Source organism: Myxine glutinosa, chromosome 1, assembly GCF_964187855.1.
Source record: "Myxine glutinosa chromosome 1, kmMyxGlut1.1, whole genome shotgun sequence".
NCBI lineage: Eukaryota > Metazoa > Chordata > Myxini > Myxiniformes > Myxinidae > Myxine > Myxine glutinosa.
Genome location: NC_136261.1, coordinates 100,879,374 through 100,897,802, shown reverse-complemented (window position 1 = coordinate 100,897,802; position 18,429 = coordinate 100,879,374). Strand labels below are relative to the sequence as shown.

General features: G+C 44.1%; 1 protein-coding gene across 6 annotated transcripts in view; it reads right to left on the bottom strand.

The window, feature by feature from the left end:
- Positions 1–788: 788 nt before the first annotated feature.
- RBPJ (recombination signal binding protein for immunoglobulin kappa J region) overlaps positions 789–18,429 on the bottom strand; it is a 129,465-nt gene continuing 111,824 nt past the window's right edge. For 4 of the 6 annotated variants that reach the window (XM_068115923.2, XM_068115940.2, XM_068115948.2 and 1 more), the window contains 2 exons: positions 6,806–6,883; positions 789–1,850 (listed from right to left, as the gene is read on the bottom strand). In XM_068115923.2, the coding sequence (XP_067972024.2) occupies positions 1,650–1,850; positions 6,806–6,883 (279 nt within the window). In that variant the 3' untranslated portion in view covers positions 789–1,649. Of the gene's footprint in view, positions 1,851–6,805; positions 6,884–17,160; positions 17,264–18,429 lie in introns of all 6 variants that reach the window. The other 2 variants (XM_068115930.2, XM_078775167.1) reach the window with 1 other exon arrangement.

The following is an 18,429-nucleotide window of genomic DNA, read 5'->3' as shown; positions in this document are numbered from 1 at the left end:
GGGGTGTATTTGATCGATTGTTGAAGAAAATACACAATGCTTGTTCGACCATCATTTTCATCATCTGCAATGAAAATGGCAAAAGATTCAACTATCATTAACATGAGAGACACTCAACTTTGTTTATTGCTAAGAATATTTATACTAACTATCATATATTCCACCTTCAGTGTTCAGTGAGGTATCAACACTTCCAGTAAATTATACAATTTGTAGGACCTACCTTTCTTTATGAAAACATGGATGAGCATTGATGGGCTGGCAGGATGGCCGAGGTACGCACACTCGCCTCGAAGCCATCTAGCCTGGGTTTGAATGTCGATCCAGCTACAAATTGTCATCCCGATTCATTAGTGTATGTGCCATCCTGCGGATGGACGTTAAAAGGGAGTGAAGAGTCGGCAAGCTATTGTCGGCACTTTGGCCAAATTCCTGTCCTATCTTCTTCTGGGAAAGAATGACAAATCACCCCCACATCGACACTGTGAAGGGTATGGTACATCAGAGAGACTGATATAGATGAGCATTGATAGCTATGCTGATTTAACCCTTCGGATCACCAGCACATGCGCGTGAGGAAAGAAAGATGGTCTGGAATCCTGGTCAAATCCACAATTGTTGGGCACCTCTCCCCGAGAACTGCAGCGTTCAGTTGTCGGTTGACATCTGTGAGGACCTGGGCCAGAACTGCACAATCAACCAAATCCATTATTGACATTCCTTTAAATGTAACGAGTGCAACAACAAAACGTAGCAATTGGGTACATCCTGAACAATATCAACACAAGTTACAAAAAAAAGTTTATTATAATTTGTTCTGTATAAAACATCTTTATCTGTGTTGGAGAAACTGAAGTGCATTTCCTCAATGTATAAATAGACATGTCAACTACCAACCAGCATTCTTTTATTGCTATCCATGGGCTGACAGGATGCTGAGAGCAGAGGTTCCAAACATTTTGTCCACGATCAAAATTTGAAATCGCATTCGCATCACCACCGAAATGGTACAAGAACCTTCGATAAAAATTAGAGAAAACACTTTTGACGTGAAAACCCCTCCTTAAAACCGGGATTTTGAGGGTTTTTTTCAAGTTTGGGTGATGACCCTGGGGGTTTGGCTTAGAGGAACGCATACTCCCCTCAAAGCTGTCCAGCCTGGGTTCAAATTCCGACACAGCTTTAAACTGTCATCCTGCTGTTTCATCGATGTGTGTGTCTCGGATGCACGTTAAACAGGCGTCCCTCCTGCCAGCATGTGTTGGTAGACATTAAATATCCAATCCCATGGTGTCCTATGTGAAGAGTAGGCGAACTATCGCCAGCACCATGTCCAAATTCCAAATTCCGACCCAACCGGCAGAGGGCATCGATCAAGCGGCACAGCCTTGTGCTGCATACAAATGAAGAAGAATCTCTACCAATCATTTATTTTGAATGTCAGAGGAAGATTAAAAAAAAAAATCGTTCATTTTCTTTGATGCATTCACATTACAGTTCGTCCCCGATAATACACACGCAGATAAATAGAGTAAGGTAGACATGCATGCATTGAAGACAGGTGGTTTTTGTAACCAGTTCAATTGCATTCAAGCATAGCACTGAGGCAAGACTTCGCCATCACTGTAGAGAGAGAGAGGGATAAGTTCTTAATCTTCATCGTCTCCTTTAATGGCACGGAACCAGTTTTCTAGTGTCTCTCCCACATTGGGCAAGTCATAATTCTGGGCAGCATAAGCACCAGTGAGCAGGCCCACAGAAGCTCCAAGAAAAGCAGCACCCCGGAGACGCCCAATCAATAATCCAATCAAACATCCACGATAAAAAGGAGATGAAAGGACCACGCTTCCCTGCACGTGCACACAAGGGAGCATGGTAAATAACTGTTTCCCTGCTGTCAACCATCACCCAACATCTGCCTCCTCCCAGAATTTCTTTAATTCAGCTCAATACCAACCTCGTGCATTGCAGCAACAGAACACAGAAATATTTGTGTTTGAAACTATGAGAATATTTTCTGAAATGGTGAATGATTGAATCAACATGTCAAAGAAAAATAAGACCACAGGTCCTAAAGCTCACCTGGATCAGGAGCAAGTCACTCAATCCCCCCACAGACCTCCTTAGACCTTGATATATTTTTTTAATGCCGTGAACAAACTTTGGTACATCGTGGGTGATGAAGGTTGTGGTCAAGTTTCATTGAAATCGTATGTGTAGTTTCGGAGAACACAAATACATATTTTGGGGGGGGGGGGGGGGGGGGGTCAAACCTACACCCACTTTGATCCCACATAGACATCCTTAAAGACCGCTCCCCTGCCCCCACCCCCATATAACCCCATAATGAGTGCAGATTTCGATGCGGGAAATAAACCTTTGTTCGGCATCAGATATGAAGCTTGTGGCCAAGTTTCATCGACATCGTGTGTTTGGTTCAAATGATAATGACTGAAATGTTTATGAATGGACTCGCTCACTCATTGACCGACCTACACTGCTCAACCGCATAAGCCCACCGGACAAAAGTCCAGGTGAGCTAAAATAAATGGTACAATACCAGTTACAATGATTAGTCATGATTTGAATATGTTGTACTTGTAATACACACTCCCACGGGGAACAAAATAAAGTGTCGATACCTCCTCCCTGCTTCTTCACATAATAATAATAATAATAATAATAATAATAATGCATTTATTTTATATAGCGCTTTTCAGGGAGCCCAAAGACGCTTTGACAGAGTGCAAAACATAATGCATAGCAAAACATAAAAACAATTGCAAAAAACAAGAATCAATAGGGAAATATTCAAAGCAAAAAGGAGGGAGAAGGAGAAGAGATAGTCAGGGGTTAAATGCTGTGGGTTAAATGTTGAATGCAGTATTGAACAGGTGGGTCTTGAGTGATGTTTTGAATGTGGTGAGTGAGGAGGAGTCTCTGATGGTGTGAGGTAGTGAGTTCCAGAGGGAGGGAGCAGCGATGGAGAAGGCCCTGTCCCCCCAGGATCTGAATTTGGTCCGGATGGGGGGGGGGGGGGCAGGAGGTTGGTACCAGCAGAGCGGAGGTTGCGGTTGGGAGTGTGTCTGGAGAGGAGGTCAGCCAGGTAGGATGGGGCCAGGTTATGGAGGGCTTTGTAGGTCAAGAGGAGGATTTTGTACTGGATTCTCTGGGAGATGGGGAGCCAGTGAAGCTTGTAAAGGACGGGGGTGATGTGGTCACGGGTCCGGGAATGGGTGAGTAGACGGGCAGCGGAGTTCTGAATGTATTGGAGTTTATTGGTGATTGTTGAGGGTGAACCATAGAGGAGGCTATTGCAGTAGTCCAGACGGGAGGTGATGAAGGCATGGATGAGGGTTTCTGCAGCCATGGAGGAGAGGGATGGACGGAGACGGGCGATGTTTTTCAGGTGAAAGAAGGCTGTCTTTGTGATCTGTTTAGTGTATTTGTCGAAGGAGAGGGTTTGGTCAAAGATGATGCCAAGATTCCGGATGTGAGGGGAGGTGGATACTGGGACACCGTCGATGTTGAGGGCAAAGTTATTGGTGGATTTTATGAGCGTTTTTGGGCCAATGATGATTATTTCAGATTTATCATAGTTAAGTTTGAGGAAGTTAATTTGAAGCCAGGATTTTATTTCAGTGATGCAGTTTGTCAGGATAGAGTGGGTGGCGGTGGAGATGGACTTGGTGGAGATGAAAAGCTGGATGTCATCGGCGAAGCAATGGAATTGGAGACCATGACGGCGGATTAAGTGACCGAGGGGGGACAGGTAAAGGATGAAGAGGAGGGGGCCAAGAACTGAACCTTGGGGGAGGGGAGCAGTGGGGGATTTGCAGTTATTGATGGAGATGAACTGGCGTCTGTCAGAGAGGTATGATTTAATCCAAGAGAGGGCAGTGCCAGTAACGTTAAAGGTGGTTTCAAGTCGGGTGAGAAGGATGGTGTGATCGATGGTGTCAAAGGCGGCGCTGAAGTCGAGGAGGATGAGAATGTTGAGGTTGCCAGCGTCAGAGGAGAGGAGGAGGTCGTTGGTGATTTTGAGGAGAGCAGTTTCAGTACTGTGGTTGGAGCGGAATCTGGATTGGAATGTTTCATACAGGTTATTGGCAGAGAGGTGATGTTTGAGTTGAGCAGCTACAGCGCATTCCAAAACTTTCGACAGAAAGGGTAGGTTGGAGATGGGTCTGAAGTTGTTTAGGGTGTCAGGGTTTAGTCCAGGTTTTTTCAGAATGGGGGTAACAGCAGCAATTTTGAGGGATGGTGGGACGATGCCTGTAGACAGGGAGGAGTTTATTGTTGCAATGATAAGTGGAGAGAGAGCAGGAAGGGAGGCCTTGACAAAGCTGGAGGTGATGGGGTCAAGAGTGCAGGTGGCAGTTTTCATTCCTATGAGGAGTTCAGAGAGGTCAGTAGGGGAGATTGGGGAGAATTGAGACAGGGGATGGCAGGATAAGGGGGGGGGGGGCAGGTGGTTTGAGGGGGAGCGGGTGCGGCGGTGGTCAAGCTGTTGTAGATGTTTTCAACTTTGCGTTGGAAGAATGAAAGAAAGGAGATGCAGTTGTCTATTGTGAATGACTGGGTGGTGGTGTTCAGGGGGCTGAGGAGTTTGTTTATTGTAGAGAAGAGTGCTTTTGGGTTTCCGGAGCCAGAGTGGATAATTTGAGAGTAGTAGGCGGAGCGGGCGTGGGAGAGGGCATCTTTGTAGTGTTGTAGGTGGTCCTTGTAGGCTTGGGAGTGAATGTGAGACCTGTTTTATTGCAGAGTCTTTCAAGTTGGCGAGCATGAGTTTTCATCAGGCGGAGTTCAGGGGTAAACCAGGGAGCAGAATGGGTGAAAGAAACTGTTTTGGTTTTTATAGGCGCAAGTTGGTCAAGGCAGGAGGAGAGAGTGTGGTTGTAGTAGTCAGTGAGATCAGAAGGGTTGTGGAGGTCAATGAAGGGAGAAGTGGACATTTTTTCAGAGAGGGTGGATGAGAATGAGGTAGGTGAAAGAGCATTTAGCTCACGGAAGTTGATAGTGCGATAATGCCTTGGTGTTGGGGCGGGGATGTTGATGGTCATAGTGATGGCTAAGTGGTCAGAGAGGGTGAGGTCGGAGCCAGAGAGATGGTGCAAGATTAATCCAGTAGAGCAGACAAGGTCCAAAATGTGACCACGGTTATGGGTAGGAAAGTTGACATGTTGAGTGAGGTTAAAGCAGGTGAGTAAATCAGTGAAGTCAGTGGTTATCGTGGAGTCAGTGGAGTCCATGTGGATATTGAAATCACCAAGGAGGAGGATTGAGGGGGAGAGGGAACATAGCTGGGTCAGAAAGTAGGAGAAGATGACATGACATAACGGATGGACGAGTCTCATTTTGGTGATCGTAACACCCGTTCCCTCCAAGAGCGAATAAAAGGTGTTTATACCCACTCCCTCCTGCATGGGACCAGTGGTTAAACCACTTGTACTATTCTCCATGTATGGTCGAAAATTGAAAGTCGTTTCCCCCATTCTTGTTGGGGGGAGGGGAGTTATTATGTGTCCATGACCTGACTATGGGTACTCTGAGCAAGTATGCAAAATTTGATTGTGTTTTCACCCATGTCTGTTTGTCTATCGGTCCATCTACCTGTGTCTTTGTCTGTGAACAGGGTACTTCAAAAGGTCGTCGACAGATTTGTACGAAATTTGGTGGAGAGGTTGGGTATGTGATAAGGGCAAAATTATTAGATTTTGGTGAAGATCCGGATCCAGATCTGAGAATTATTTTAAGCGATTCTTCACCATTGAGTAAATAAACCTTCGAAAAAAATAGAGCCAAAAAACGATGTCGAGCATTAGATTTCAAAAAGTTGTGGATGGATTTCTGGTTGGAGAAGGGTGTTGATTATAACAAAACTCGGTATACGAGTTGGTTCGGCGATAAGAACAAGGGATTCGATTTTGGTTCGGGTCCGAATCCAGATCCGGCCTATCACCGGGATACAAAACAAACTCTTCAGCCTGCCGGAGGTATGTGCTCTACCGAGTGCCGTTCTAGTCTATTCTTTAATATTCAGAAGTACAAACTGAATGTGCATACATAACATATAGACAGATAATTGCCAAATTTTAGTATGATTAGCAGAGTACCCACCCTACAGGCGATATTGTTCTGAGCATACAACACATTCTTCTGACATCCATATATTTGGCAGTTATGGAGGCCAGCTTGGAAACTCTTTGGAAAAGCTTATTTGGCTTTGGAGTCCAGCTTGGAAATGATAGGCAACAGACTGCTGCCCCGATCGATCCCGAAAATAAAAAAAATAACCCGGGTTACATATCTGACACAAAAACATGCGTACTGTTTATGTACATATATATAATACATTGTGGTTATACATCTTGGATAATTCCCATTTATCCGCCTCTCGTGAGCGGGCTTTTGCCTATTAGGTCCTTTGGGCAGGGCTTAATCCCATCATGTCCTGCCTGCTTGTAGTTGGCAGTAAATGTTGTTGCATGGCCGGTCTTGTCAGCAAAAACGTGAGGTTAAAATTAGAGGGAAAGCACACACTGGGGAAAACTAGCCTTAAACCCCACCGATAATTAGCACAACACCACCCCCCATGTGGTGGACACATAAACCTCATGCTACAGTTTCCCTACTTATTACATCGAGGTTTCTTCTACGTGCCACATGCTATAAATTATACAATCCTACCTTTCCTCTGGGATCTTTCACCTACCGCCCATAAACGTAACAATACCAAATGATGCATCATCACTTCTCTCCCAGATATCCAAGGCCATAGCTTGCCTAATCTCGAGTTCCTCACCTCTCCTTCAATCCTATCCCGTACATGTTCCAGCTGGTCTCGCAGATCTGCGAGGTCCCGGAGTTGCCGTGATGTATCCTGCGTGGTAAACAGTCATATGAACCTTTAAGATCACAAAGGTAAAATACAACTATGTGCATGCGAGCAAGTTTGAGAGATATTTGAAATTGACGAACTGCTGCAATATCTCAGAATCATGTGCCACATCCATTTATTGCTGTTTGATTTATTGCATGGTCCACAGGGAGCACCTGCCACTCACTACTCTGCCTGGTTTAATTTGCAGGTCTGGAATGCAGCGAATATTAGCGATAATTATATAACTTGCTTTCCGATTGATCATAGCTGATGAGATCAGCTTCTACTCAAAGGATCGCTTTCGAGATACAATCCAAGTCCACAGATAAGAAACAACGGGTCATTGTTTCTCTGCTTTAAGAAACATCTAAATATTCTAAGCAAAACTTGTCATGGTTACTGTTGATGCTTTCATTAATCAATCCTTTGACATTCCCCGATTCATTCATAATCATATGCAGATACAGATATGGTAGCCATTACTAATGTGACCTTCCCATCCTAATACATATTACATGTTTGCTTACACTGCTGAGAAGTAGCTGTTACTCTAGATCAGTGTTCCTCAGTCGGATTTACCAGACGACCAACCCGTCCTGGTATTTGGTCGCCAAGACCCCATTATCCCCTTCAAGGGTTGAAAAAACAAGACTGATAGTCTAACAACGCCATAGCCAGGCTTGGATCTGCTGAGTGGAGGATCTGCAGTCTCCCTGTTATTTGACCAGATCCTCAGTTCTGATTGGTGAATGTTTGAGGGATACATACAGAGGACGGACAGCCAAACACTGCTCCAGGCAGCATTGCTCTATGGGCTACGCCATAAAAATATGGCTGCTGAACCACTTGACTGATATCAATTATTTTTTTCTCCACCAATTTATTCCGAGATCACGCTCAAGAAATTTCATATTGATTGCATCAAGCGTAATACTTGTCTATTTATGACATCATAATGAAGGCACCTATGAAATTATACAAGAGATGAAACGTCAAGGAGTTTCTAATTTATATTGAGGCACTGAGGGGTCTTCTCTTTATTGCACAATTTTATTTAACTTAATCTGAACTTTATTTGTCCCGTTTCAAATATTTGAGCCGTTCGTTTTCTAGATTCCATACGTCCGAGAGCTGAAATTTGGCCGACGGTCCTCTTCTGATACATTTTTATCCATCAAAATTTAATTGAAAAAAAACAAACAAATGGTTTAAAACTTTTTTTCAACAAGTGTGTGTGTGTAGCCCTACAATGACGGTGAAACATTTGCATCACACAATGACAAACATAGGGGCAATACCCCTGGCGCTCACCTGGAAGAATAAATAGCAAACTGAACTGACTAAAGGTTTTTTTAAACCTATTTCAATGGTTGCTTATAAGACAGGGCAGCATGGAGAATCATACTAACATAATCATAAGACTTTACACAAACAAAAAAAATACCTATTTTGGGGGGCAACCCTCCCCACCCTCGTATACCTCCTCAGACCCCAATTTTTCTAATGCCTTGAACAAACATTGGTAAATCATGGGTGATGAAGGTTGTGGTGAAGTTTCATCGAAATTACGTGTGCAGTTTGAGAAAAAAAGCAAATACCTATTTTGGGGGTGGGGTGGGGCAACCATCCTCCTCCCTCCCCCCATAGACACCCAAAGGGGCAGAATGCTGTGAACAAACTTTGGTGCATTACAGGTGGTGAAGGTTGTGGTAAAGTTTCATTGAAATCGTGTTTCGTTTCAGGGGAAAAGCAAATTCCTATTGAGGGACGGGGGGGGGGGGGGGGGGGGGGTTCAAACCTGGATCCACTTTGACCCCAGTAAACCCCCTTAAACCCCTGTTATTTTTTAATGCCGTGAACAGACTTTAGTAGCAACACAACAAATATAATTTGTGCCAAGTTTGGTCACAATCCCTTCAGCGGTTTTGGAGAAGAAATTGCAAGTGTTGACAGATGGACGTGTTGACGGACGGACGATGCGCCATCGCACAAGCTCCCCTGAACTTGTCCAGGTGAGCTAAAAACCAGCAACAGATGGAAATCAAAACCTTGTGAGAAGATGGATGGAGGAGGTTTGGGAGAAGGGGAAGTGTGGGTTTGGGGTGATGAGAGAGGGGTAAGGGTGGGTTGGATATGGAGTGGTAAGGGAGACCTTGGGACAAAGAGGAAGGGGTAAGGGTGGGTTCGTGATAAGGGGAGGGGGTAATAGTAGGATATGGGGGTAAAGGCGGTGCTTTCGGAGAAGGACATGGAAGGGTGTGTGGGTTTTGAAGAGATCAAAATGGAGAGATGAAGGGGGTTATGTTTGGGGAAGGGGGAGGAGGGTGGCGTTTTGAGTTTGGGGAGGAGGGGGAAGGTAGGGGGGATTGAAGAATGGAAGGTAGGAGTGTTTTTTGGAGAAGGGAAGGCAGGGGTGGTTTTTTGGAGAAGGGAAGGTAGGGGTGGTTTTTTGGAGAAGGGAAGGTAGGAGTGGTTTTTTGGAGAAGGGAAGGTAGGAGTGGTTTTTTGGAGAAGGGAAGGTAGGAGTGGTTTTTTGGAGAAGGGAAGGTAGGAGTGGTTTTTTGGAGAAGGGAAGGTAGGAGTGGTTTTTTGGAGAAGGGAAGGTAGGAGTGGTTTTTTGGAGAAGGGAAGGTAGGAGTGGTTTTTTGGAGAAGGGAAGGTAGGAGTGGTTTTTTGGAGAAGGGAAGGTAGGAGTGGTTTTTTGGAGAAGGGAAGGTAGGAGTGGTTTTTTGGAGAAGGGAAGGTAGGAGTGGTTTTTTGGAGAAGGGAAGGTAGGAGTGGTTTTTTGGAGAAGGGAAGGTAGGAGTGGTTTTTTGGAGAAGGGAAGGTAGGAGTGGTTTTTTGGAGAAGGGAAGGTAGGAGTGGTTTTTTGGAGAAGGGAAGGTAGGAGTGGTTTTTTGGAGAAGGGAAGGTAGGAGTGGTTTTTTGGAGAAGGGAAGGTAGGGGTGGTTTTTTGGAGAAGGGAAGGTAGGAGTGGTTTTTTGGAGAAGGGAAGGTAGGAGTGGTTTTTTGGAGAAGGGAAGGTAGGGGTGGTTTTTGGAGAAGGGAAGATAGGAGTGGTTTTTTGGAGAAGGGAAGGTAGGAGTGGTTTTTTGGAGAAGGGAAGGTAGGAGTGGTTTTTTGGAGAAGGGAAGGTAGGGGTGGTTTTTTGGAGAAGGGAAGGTCGGAGTGGTTTTTTGGAGAAGGGAAGGTCGGAGTGGTTTTTTGGAGAAGGGAAGGTCGGAGTGGTTTTTTGGAGAAGGGAAGGTAGGAGTGGTTTTTTGGACAAGGGAAGGTAGGAGTGGTTTTTTGGAGAAGGGAAGGTAGGGGTGGTTTTTTTGGAGAAGGGAAGGTAGGGGTGTTTTTTTGGAGAAGGGAAGGTCGGGGTGTTTTTTTGGAGAAGGGAAGGTAGGAGTGGTTTTTTGGAGAAGGGAAGGTAGGGGTGTTTTTTTGGAGAAGGGAAGGTAGGGGTTGTTTTTTGGAGAAGGGAAGGTAGGGGTGGTTTTTTGGAGAAGGGAAGGTAGGAGTGGTTTTTTGGAGAAGGGAAGGTAGGAGTGGTTTTTTGGAGAAGGGAAGGTAGGAGTGGTTTTTTGGAGAAGGGAAGGTAGGAGTGGTTTTTTGGAGAAGGGAAGGTAGGAATGGTTTTTTGGAGAAGGGAAGGTAGGAGTGGTTTTTTGGAGAAGGGAAGGTAGGAGTGGTTTTTTGGAGAAGGGAAGGTAGGAGTGGTTTTTTGGAGAAGGGAAGGTAGGAGTGGTTTTTTGGAGAAGGGAAGGTAGGAGTGGTTTTTTGGAGAAGGGAAGGTAGGAGTGGTTTTTTGGAGAAGGGAAGGTAGGAGTGGTTTTTTGGAGAAGGGAAGGTAGGAGTGGTTTTTTGGAGAAGGGAAGGTAGGAGTGGTTTTTTGGAGAAGGGAAGGTAGGAGTGGTTTTTTGGAGAAGGGAAGGTAGGAATGGTTTTTTGGAGAAGGGAAGGTAGGAGTGGTTTTTTGGAGAAGGGAAGGTAGGAGTGGTTTTTTGGAGAAGGGAAGGTAGGAGTGGTTTTTTGGAGAAGGGAAGGTAGGAGTGGTTTTTTGGAGAAGGGAAGGTAGGAGTGGTTTTTTTGGAGAAGGGAAGGTAGGGGTGGTTTTTTGGAGAAGGGAAGGTCGGAGTGGTTTTTTGGACAAGGAAGGTAGGAGTGGTTTTTTGGACAAGGGAAGGTAGGAGTGGTTTTTTGGAGAAGGGAAGGTAGGAGTGGTTTTTTTTGGAGAAGGGAAGGTAGGGGTGGTTTTTTGGAGAAGGGAAGGTGGGGGTGGTTTTTTGTTGAAGGGAAGGTAGGGGTAGTTTTTTTGGAGAAGGTAAGGTAGGGGTGGTTTTTTTGGAGAAGGTAAGGTAGGGGTGTATTTTTGGAGAAGGGAAGGTATGAGTGTTTTTTTGGAGAAGGGAAGGTAGGGGTGGTTTTTTTTGGAGAAGGGTGGGAGGAGTTCGGACTTGACCAGGATGAGGTGAAATAGGAAAAAGGAGTGGATGGTGTGGAGGAGTTCTCTGACCCATACAAGGCTGCAGACACAGAGCACTTTATTGAAATTTGAATAGCTGCACAAATTAAATACGTACGAGGTGAACGAGGTGAGGGGCTTCATGAAACCTCGACTTTTTCTGCTGCAATTGATGAGCAAGAAAAAAAACAAAAAACAAATACTGCATCGCAAAACCATGAACCGCCTCTCAGGAAACGAATCCTGGGATTGGACGAATCACCATTTTATTTTTAACCAACCAGACCATCTTTATGGTATTTCATGTCGTACGACCTTAATCTATTAAAGGTTGTAACTTTATTATTCATGATGCAAAGGATATTATATACATCATGGAATCGACCTTAACACATGGAACGGATGACCAGCAGGGGTGGAATGATTAGAACGTTCGCTCCGAGTCTGGAACGTCAGCGGGTTGAATCCCGGCGTAGTCATGGCAACCCCGAAACATGGTACGTGCTGCTTCCTGGTTTAACGCTTAGAATTTCAAAGGATCGAACACGGACGTTTCCATGGGCTGGAAACACTAGCACAGGCTTTGATAGGCCGAATGAGAACATAGTATTATTATATACTTAGCTTACGCCTCGGCCATTCCGGGTCGCCAATTCAAATAAACATACGAAGGATACTGGCTCCCCATCTCCCAGAGAATCCAGTACAAAATCCTCCTTTTGACCTACAAAGCCCTCCATAACCTGGCCCCATCCTACCTGGCTGACCTCCTCTCCAGACACACTCCCAACCACAACCTCCGCTCTGCTGGTACCAACCTCCTGAACCCCCCCCCCCCCATCCAGACCAAATTCAGATCCTGGGGGGACAGGGCCTTCTCCATCGCTGCTCCCACCCTCTGGAACTCACTACCTCACACCATCAGAGACTCCTCCTCACTCACCACATTCAAAACATCACTCAAGACCCACCTGTTCAACACTGCATTCAACATTTAACCCACAGCATTTAACCCCTGACTATCTCTTCTCCTTCTTCCTCCTTTTTGCTTTGAATATTTCACTATTGATTACTGTTTTTTGCAATTGTTTTTATGTTTTGCTATGCATTATGTTTTGCACTCTGTCAAAGCGTCTTTGGGCTCCCTGAAAAGCGCTATATAAAATAAATGCATTATTATTATTATTATTATTATTATTATTATTAACGACAGTCGCCACGGGTCAACACAGTCAGTAGTCGCACGTTCCTGAACGACCTCAAATGAGCAAATGGGCCCGTTTGGCCCATCGTGGCCATGGTGCACTCCCACTTTTTTTTTCTTCTTTTTTTTGCCACAGCTTTAAAGTTCAGATGAATCTTCTTGATTTAGTGGTCGAAATAACCGAATCTTGATCAGGTGACCCAACTTTTATTTTATATATCAAGCCGGTCCACAAGATCAATGAAGGTTGAGCAAAAAAGGCTCAGGCTAAGCTTAATCAACTACCGCATTTAATTATTAAAACAATAAACAGACCCCGCACCAAAGTCAAACACGTCCACACGACGGGATATACAGTACAAAGGAACAACCAGACCATTCGCTGCACTTCAACCTTCTCACCTTATCACCCGCCATGACAGCTCAGACAACCTGTTCGCTCTTCTCCTCCTGCTTTATTTTATATTGGTGGCTCGTTAATAGCTGTTAATGCTTTTCAGCCTGTTTTTGATAAAAACGACGATTGTGAACAAAAACTAACTTTTAAGATCGAATAAAATCTCAACTCACGGACGGACCCAGACAGACTGGACGTGAAGTGTAATAATACACCGCCAAACTGGGATGAGACTGACTAGAGGTGAAGCGTACTAATACACCGCCAAACTGGAACGAGACAGACGAGTGAGGCGTACTAATACACCGCCAAACTGGAACGAGACAGACTAGAGGTGAAGCGTACTAATACACCGCCAAACTGGAACCAGCCAGACTAGACGCCAAGCGCACAAATACACCACCAGACAGACTAGATGCGAAGCGTACTAATACACCACCAAACTGGAACCAGACAGATAGGCTATGAGCCGAGGGGTCGACCATGCTCAATCAGAGGGAGGATGGCTAACAGTTATTTTTGGCAAGGCCAAGGTCCCTAGTGCTGAAAAAAATGTGATAGCAGTGTGAAACTCTTAGCCGTATCTGTGTTATCATCACATTTGTCAGATCACCCATTTATCGCTTTTCGGGTCATTTTTCCCGCTTAAGATTTAGGGGGTGGGGTTAGTTTTTTGGCTCTCAAATAATATCACGTGTATATATCAGCTAGTGTGGTATATCAGGTAAAAGGTTATTGAATTACCTTTCAAATGATGTATAGAAAGTGCCTGTGTGATCTATAGTAACCTCTTTATAATGATTATTAAAACATAATTATTTCCACCAACTCTCAAAACTTCATCACAAAATCCCCAATTTTAGGAACAAAAATAGGCAAAAATCAAAAGGTATGTAAAAGGTATGTTTCGATTTGAGACACACATACAGTATAATTAGAGTCAATATCCTCACACATATGATCATGATGTGCTATGAAATTCAATGCAATATGTGTAGACATGCTAATACGAATGTTGTCATCAATGTCAATATTTTCATTATATTTTAGGTGATTTGCAACCATGACAGCGGTGCACGACATCTAATGTATTTCTCTTTGTAGATTTGTTGGTGCAGAATACATTTTTAAGCAACTATAGCAACTGATGCTAATTTGTAGTAGTGGTGGTGGTGGTGGTCTCATTCGATATTATGTGTCTTTCCAGGTGAGACGGTGGTGGTGATATTGGTGGTGGTGAAACAGAGTGTACCGCAGATAGACAATTGAACAAATACTTGCAATGGAGATTGCGATCACTCAGAAAGTTCCCAAGGACGTTTGTATCATTCATAAGCTATCGTTAGATGTCAAACCAGAAGATCCGCTCATAAGCCCTCAAACATTCGATTCGTGGATTACATTGCTGGATGCGGCCAAAATACGGAATCATGCACCCATTCTCGACCTTGCTCAGTCGCTGCCAGAGAAGGAGATTCCCCGAGTATTCTACCACAGGCAGTGCAAGAGCGTGTTCACCATGAAGCGAGATTTGGAAGCACTGAAACGAAAAGCTGAATCCAATTTAACCGACGATGCTGCTGCAACATGTTCAGCGAGCAAGAGACAAGCCAGAAGGGCATCTTCGGAATCACGCATCTATGAACCGGATTGTATATTCTGTGGAAAGACCAAGTGGTGCAAGGGAACGTCATCCCGTGAAAAGTTGAGCAAGGCTGTTGATCTGAGAGCAGATGAAACACTGCGAAACAGCGCCGTGCGTAAATGTGACACGAAAATCATGGCTGCCACAAGTAGAGACATTGTGGCAGCTGAAGCACGATACCATTTCTCTTGCTACAGAAGTTACACGAGACCAAGCACTAAAGATGCACATGACAGAAACACGGCCGCCACAAACGAATCTGACTACACTGAAGAAGAAGCATACAATGAGTTGCTAGTATACATCCGGAACCATATAATCCCGAATAAGGAAATTGTTAGGATGACAACGCTGGTAGAGCACCTACAATCGATAATGACATCAAGAGGGTTGCATGGGATAAGAACTGCTACAAGAAAAAACCTCGCACGGAAACTGGAAACTGATCTTGGAAATAGCGTTCACATCTTTCAAGACAACAGTGGAAAACTGATTGTCGTACCTGATAATGCAACACTACAAGATGCTGTCAAAGAAATACAAACACTTAAACAACAACTGAGCATTTGGAAAGGGAAATCATCAAACATGTCCAAAGTCATTGATCAGACATCGACACACATCAGATCGATGATAAGGAAGGATAACAAACCAACTCCATGGCCCTATCATCCAGCCGACGTCGACAATGACTCTTTCGTCGTTCCCGTCTATCTCCAGCGCTTTATGCTTGGCCTCTTGACTGGAGATCCGGAAAACGAGCTTCCATCAAACAGGGTCATCATGCTGATGCAATCTTTCAGCCAGGACATTATCTATGCAGTGAGCTGTGGACAACAAAAGCCTCCGAAACACATGTTGCTCCCATATGCAGTTAAGACTCTCACAGGGAACGTAGAACTAATTCGCACATTGAACCATCTTGGACATGCAATATCCTACACTCAACTGGAGGAAAATGACACTGCACTATGTCTTCAAAAACTTGCAGCAAACTTAAATGAGCAAACAGTCCTACCAAGCAGCATCCAGCCGTATGTATTCACAAACTTGGCATGGGATAACATTGATAGACTGGAAGAGATGCTGACCGGGAAAGGAACAACACATCGAGTCAATGGCATTGCAGTGCAGGCCAAAATGTATGGACCACACCTTCCAAAGGAGCCACTTCCGAAGATCGAGAAGCTCAAGCAAAGAACAGTCTGCATAACAGAAGAAACACTGCCTGTCTACATTGCAGGTGAACGTGTTGGGCCTCATCCACTACAAACATTATCAACAGCTGCAGCGGAAAACAAGATGGCTATGGAAGTTGCTCAAATCAAGAATCTTCTTTGGGTCATTGCCCGTCAGGTGGACCCAGTAACACAAAAAACACCAAGTTGGACAGGATTCAACATCACCGTCAGGGCATCTATCAGCGTCTCTCAGGATATTGTTAGATATATGCCTACAATAAATGCACCAGCTACAGAGATGTCCACAGTCGCAGAAATCTTGAAGCAGTCTGAAAGCGTCCGACAGATCCTACACTTGCAGGACATCGTCGTCGTCATGGATCAGGCCCTGTATGCTAAGGCTGCCGAGATCGTCTGGAAACACACAGACACATATGCTAACATCGTACTTCGCCTCGGCACGTTCCACACAATCTGCAATGTGATGTCGATTCTTGGTGCTCGTTTCCAAGATGCTGGTCTTAGAGACTTTTGCATCGAAACAGGAATCGTCGCAGAAGGCTCACTCAATCGGGTTATGGAGGGGAAGATGTACAACCGAGCAGTCCGTGTACATAAGAGCATCTACGAAGCATTCATGAGGCTTGCGTGGATTGAATTTCTCCCTTGGTTGGAAAAGATGCGACCAGAGGCAACACAGACGGTCACTACGTTGTTAGCAGAAGTTGCTGAATTGGGACAAGATGAGAGCCAGTGGAACAACCTGTTGGAAGATCAATCGTGTGAAGAAGTTCAGGCTGTTTGGAAGCAATTCCTGCATCACCTTCGTCATGATAATGGTGAATTGTCGTCATTCTGGATGTCGTACGTGGATATCGTTGAAACGGTCTTGCTTGCTCTACTGCGCGCTTCCCGAGAAGGTAATTGGCCATTACATCTATCTGCTATCCAAGCCATGATTCCTTGGTGCTTCGCATACGACAAAATCAACTATGCACGGTATTTATCAGCATACTACGCACAAATGACAAACCTTCCAACGCAGCACCCTGGCATCTTCCAAGCGTTCTCGGATGGGTACTTCTCAGTTCAAATGTCAAAAAGCAATCCGTTTGGATGCATTCCAGTTGACCAAACTACTGAGGTCACTGTCAACAAAGACACACAGACACCAGGTGGCACTACCAGGTTCAACTTGAAATCTGGAGCAGTGAAGCGCTACTATGTCACATCCGAACACAGGAGTGCGTTTCTCCGCCAGATGAGGGAAATGGTGAATGTGAGCAACACACACGTACAACACGCGGATCTGCAGCAAACACGGATCAAGAAAGATGAGGACGCTGTATCATTACTGATAACTCTGATCCAGAGTTGTGCACAGACATGTGCAAACTCACCACATGTGACAACCAGAGAGTGTATGGTGAGAGTGATGACAGTTCGGCAGAAGACGATGAAGAAGACGACGACGATGACGAGGATAACTTCTGAATTGTAGAACTGTATGGAGAAAGATCATGTACATATGTGTAACAAATATGGTGTACGCTGAATTGATAACTCGTGTACTTTATGGTATGATGTCTATAAATATATGTTGCTTAAATAGAAAGTACATTGTTTTCCTTTGGTTTACTTTATGTATAGCTGGTAATATAAGAGAACCATACAACACTACAAGACTAAAAACGTTTGCATGAATATGATGTAAATTATCTCGCCAAGTTAGGGTACATCAGGATACATACATATACATGGAGTAGGTTAATCATCACATGCATCATACGGCTGTGGTATATTCAAGAACACCACATACAGTTTGGTCATAATGCCTTCATATTTTTAGAATTAGACATTTCTGACACCAATTTCAGTACTTTTTGGCCTATATATGGCTGACATCCCAGTATTATATATACTATTTTTAGACCAATAATGGTATACAAACTATATACATGCTGTCGGTCAAAAATCGTAAAATGTAAATCAATATATCATAAGAGCAGAAAGATATACATTTATGGATTTTAGGTCATGGTTACAGCAACTACTGTATATTGGATTTTCTCATCTTTATCAAGGTGTATGAGATTTAAGGCCCAAATTTGACTTTAATCATACTGTGTGTTTCTCAAATTCAAAAATTCATTTAATATCCGCCAAACTGAATTTTTGCTTAATTTTGTTTTCATTGGGGATTTTGTGATAAATTTTTGAGGGTTGGCGGAAATAATTATGTTTTAATGATCATAAAGAGGTTACTATATATCACACAGGCACTTTCTATAAATCATGTGAAAGATAATTCAATTACCTTTCACCTGGTATACAACACTAACTGATACATATAGGAGATATTATTTGAAAGCCCCAAAACGAACCCTACCCCCTAAATCTTAGGCGGAAAAATTACCGAAAGCGTTATTGGGGTGGTCTGACAAATGTGATGATAACACAGATACGGCGAAGAGTTTCACACTGCTATCACATTTTTTTCAGCACTAGGGTCCCTGGCCTTGCCAAAAATAACTGTTAGCCATCCTCCCTCTGATTGAGCATAATGTTGAAAATTTGAGGGTCTGGCTCATAGCCTAAGACTAGACGGGAAGCTTACTAATACACCACCAAACTGGAACCAGACAGACTAGGCGGGAAGCGTACTAATA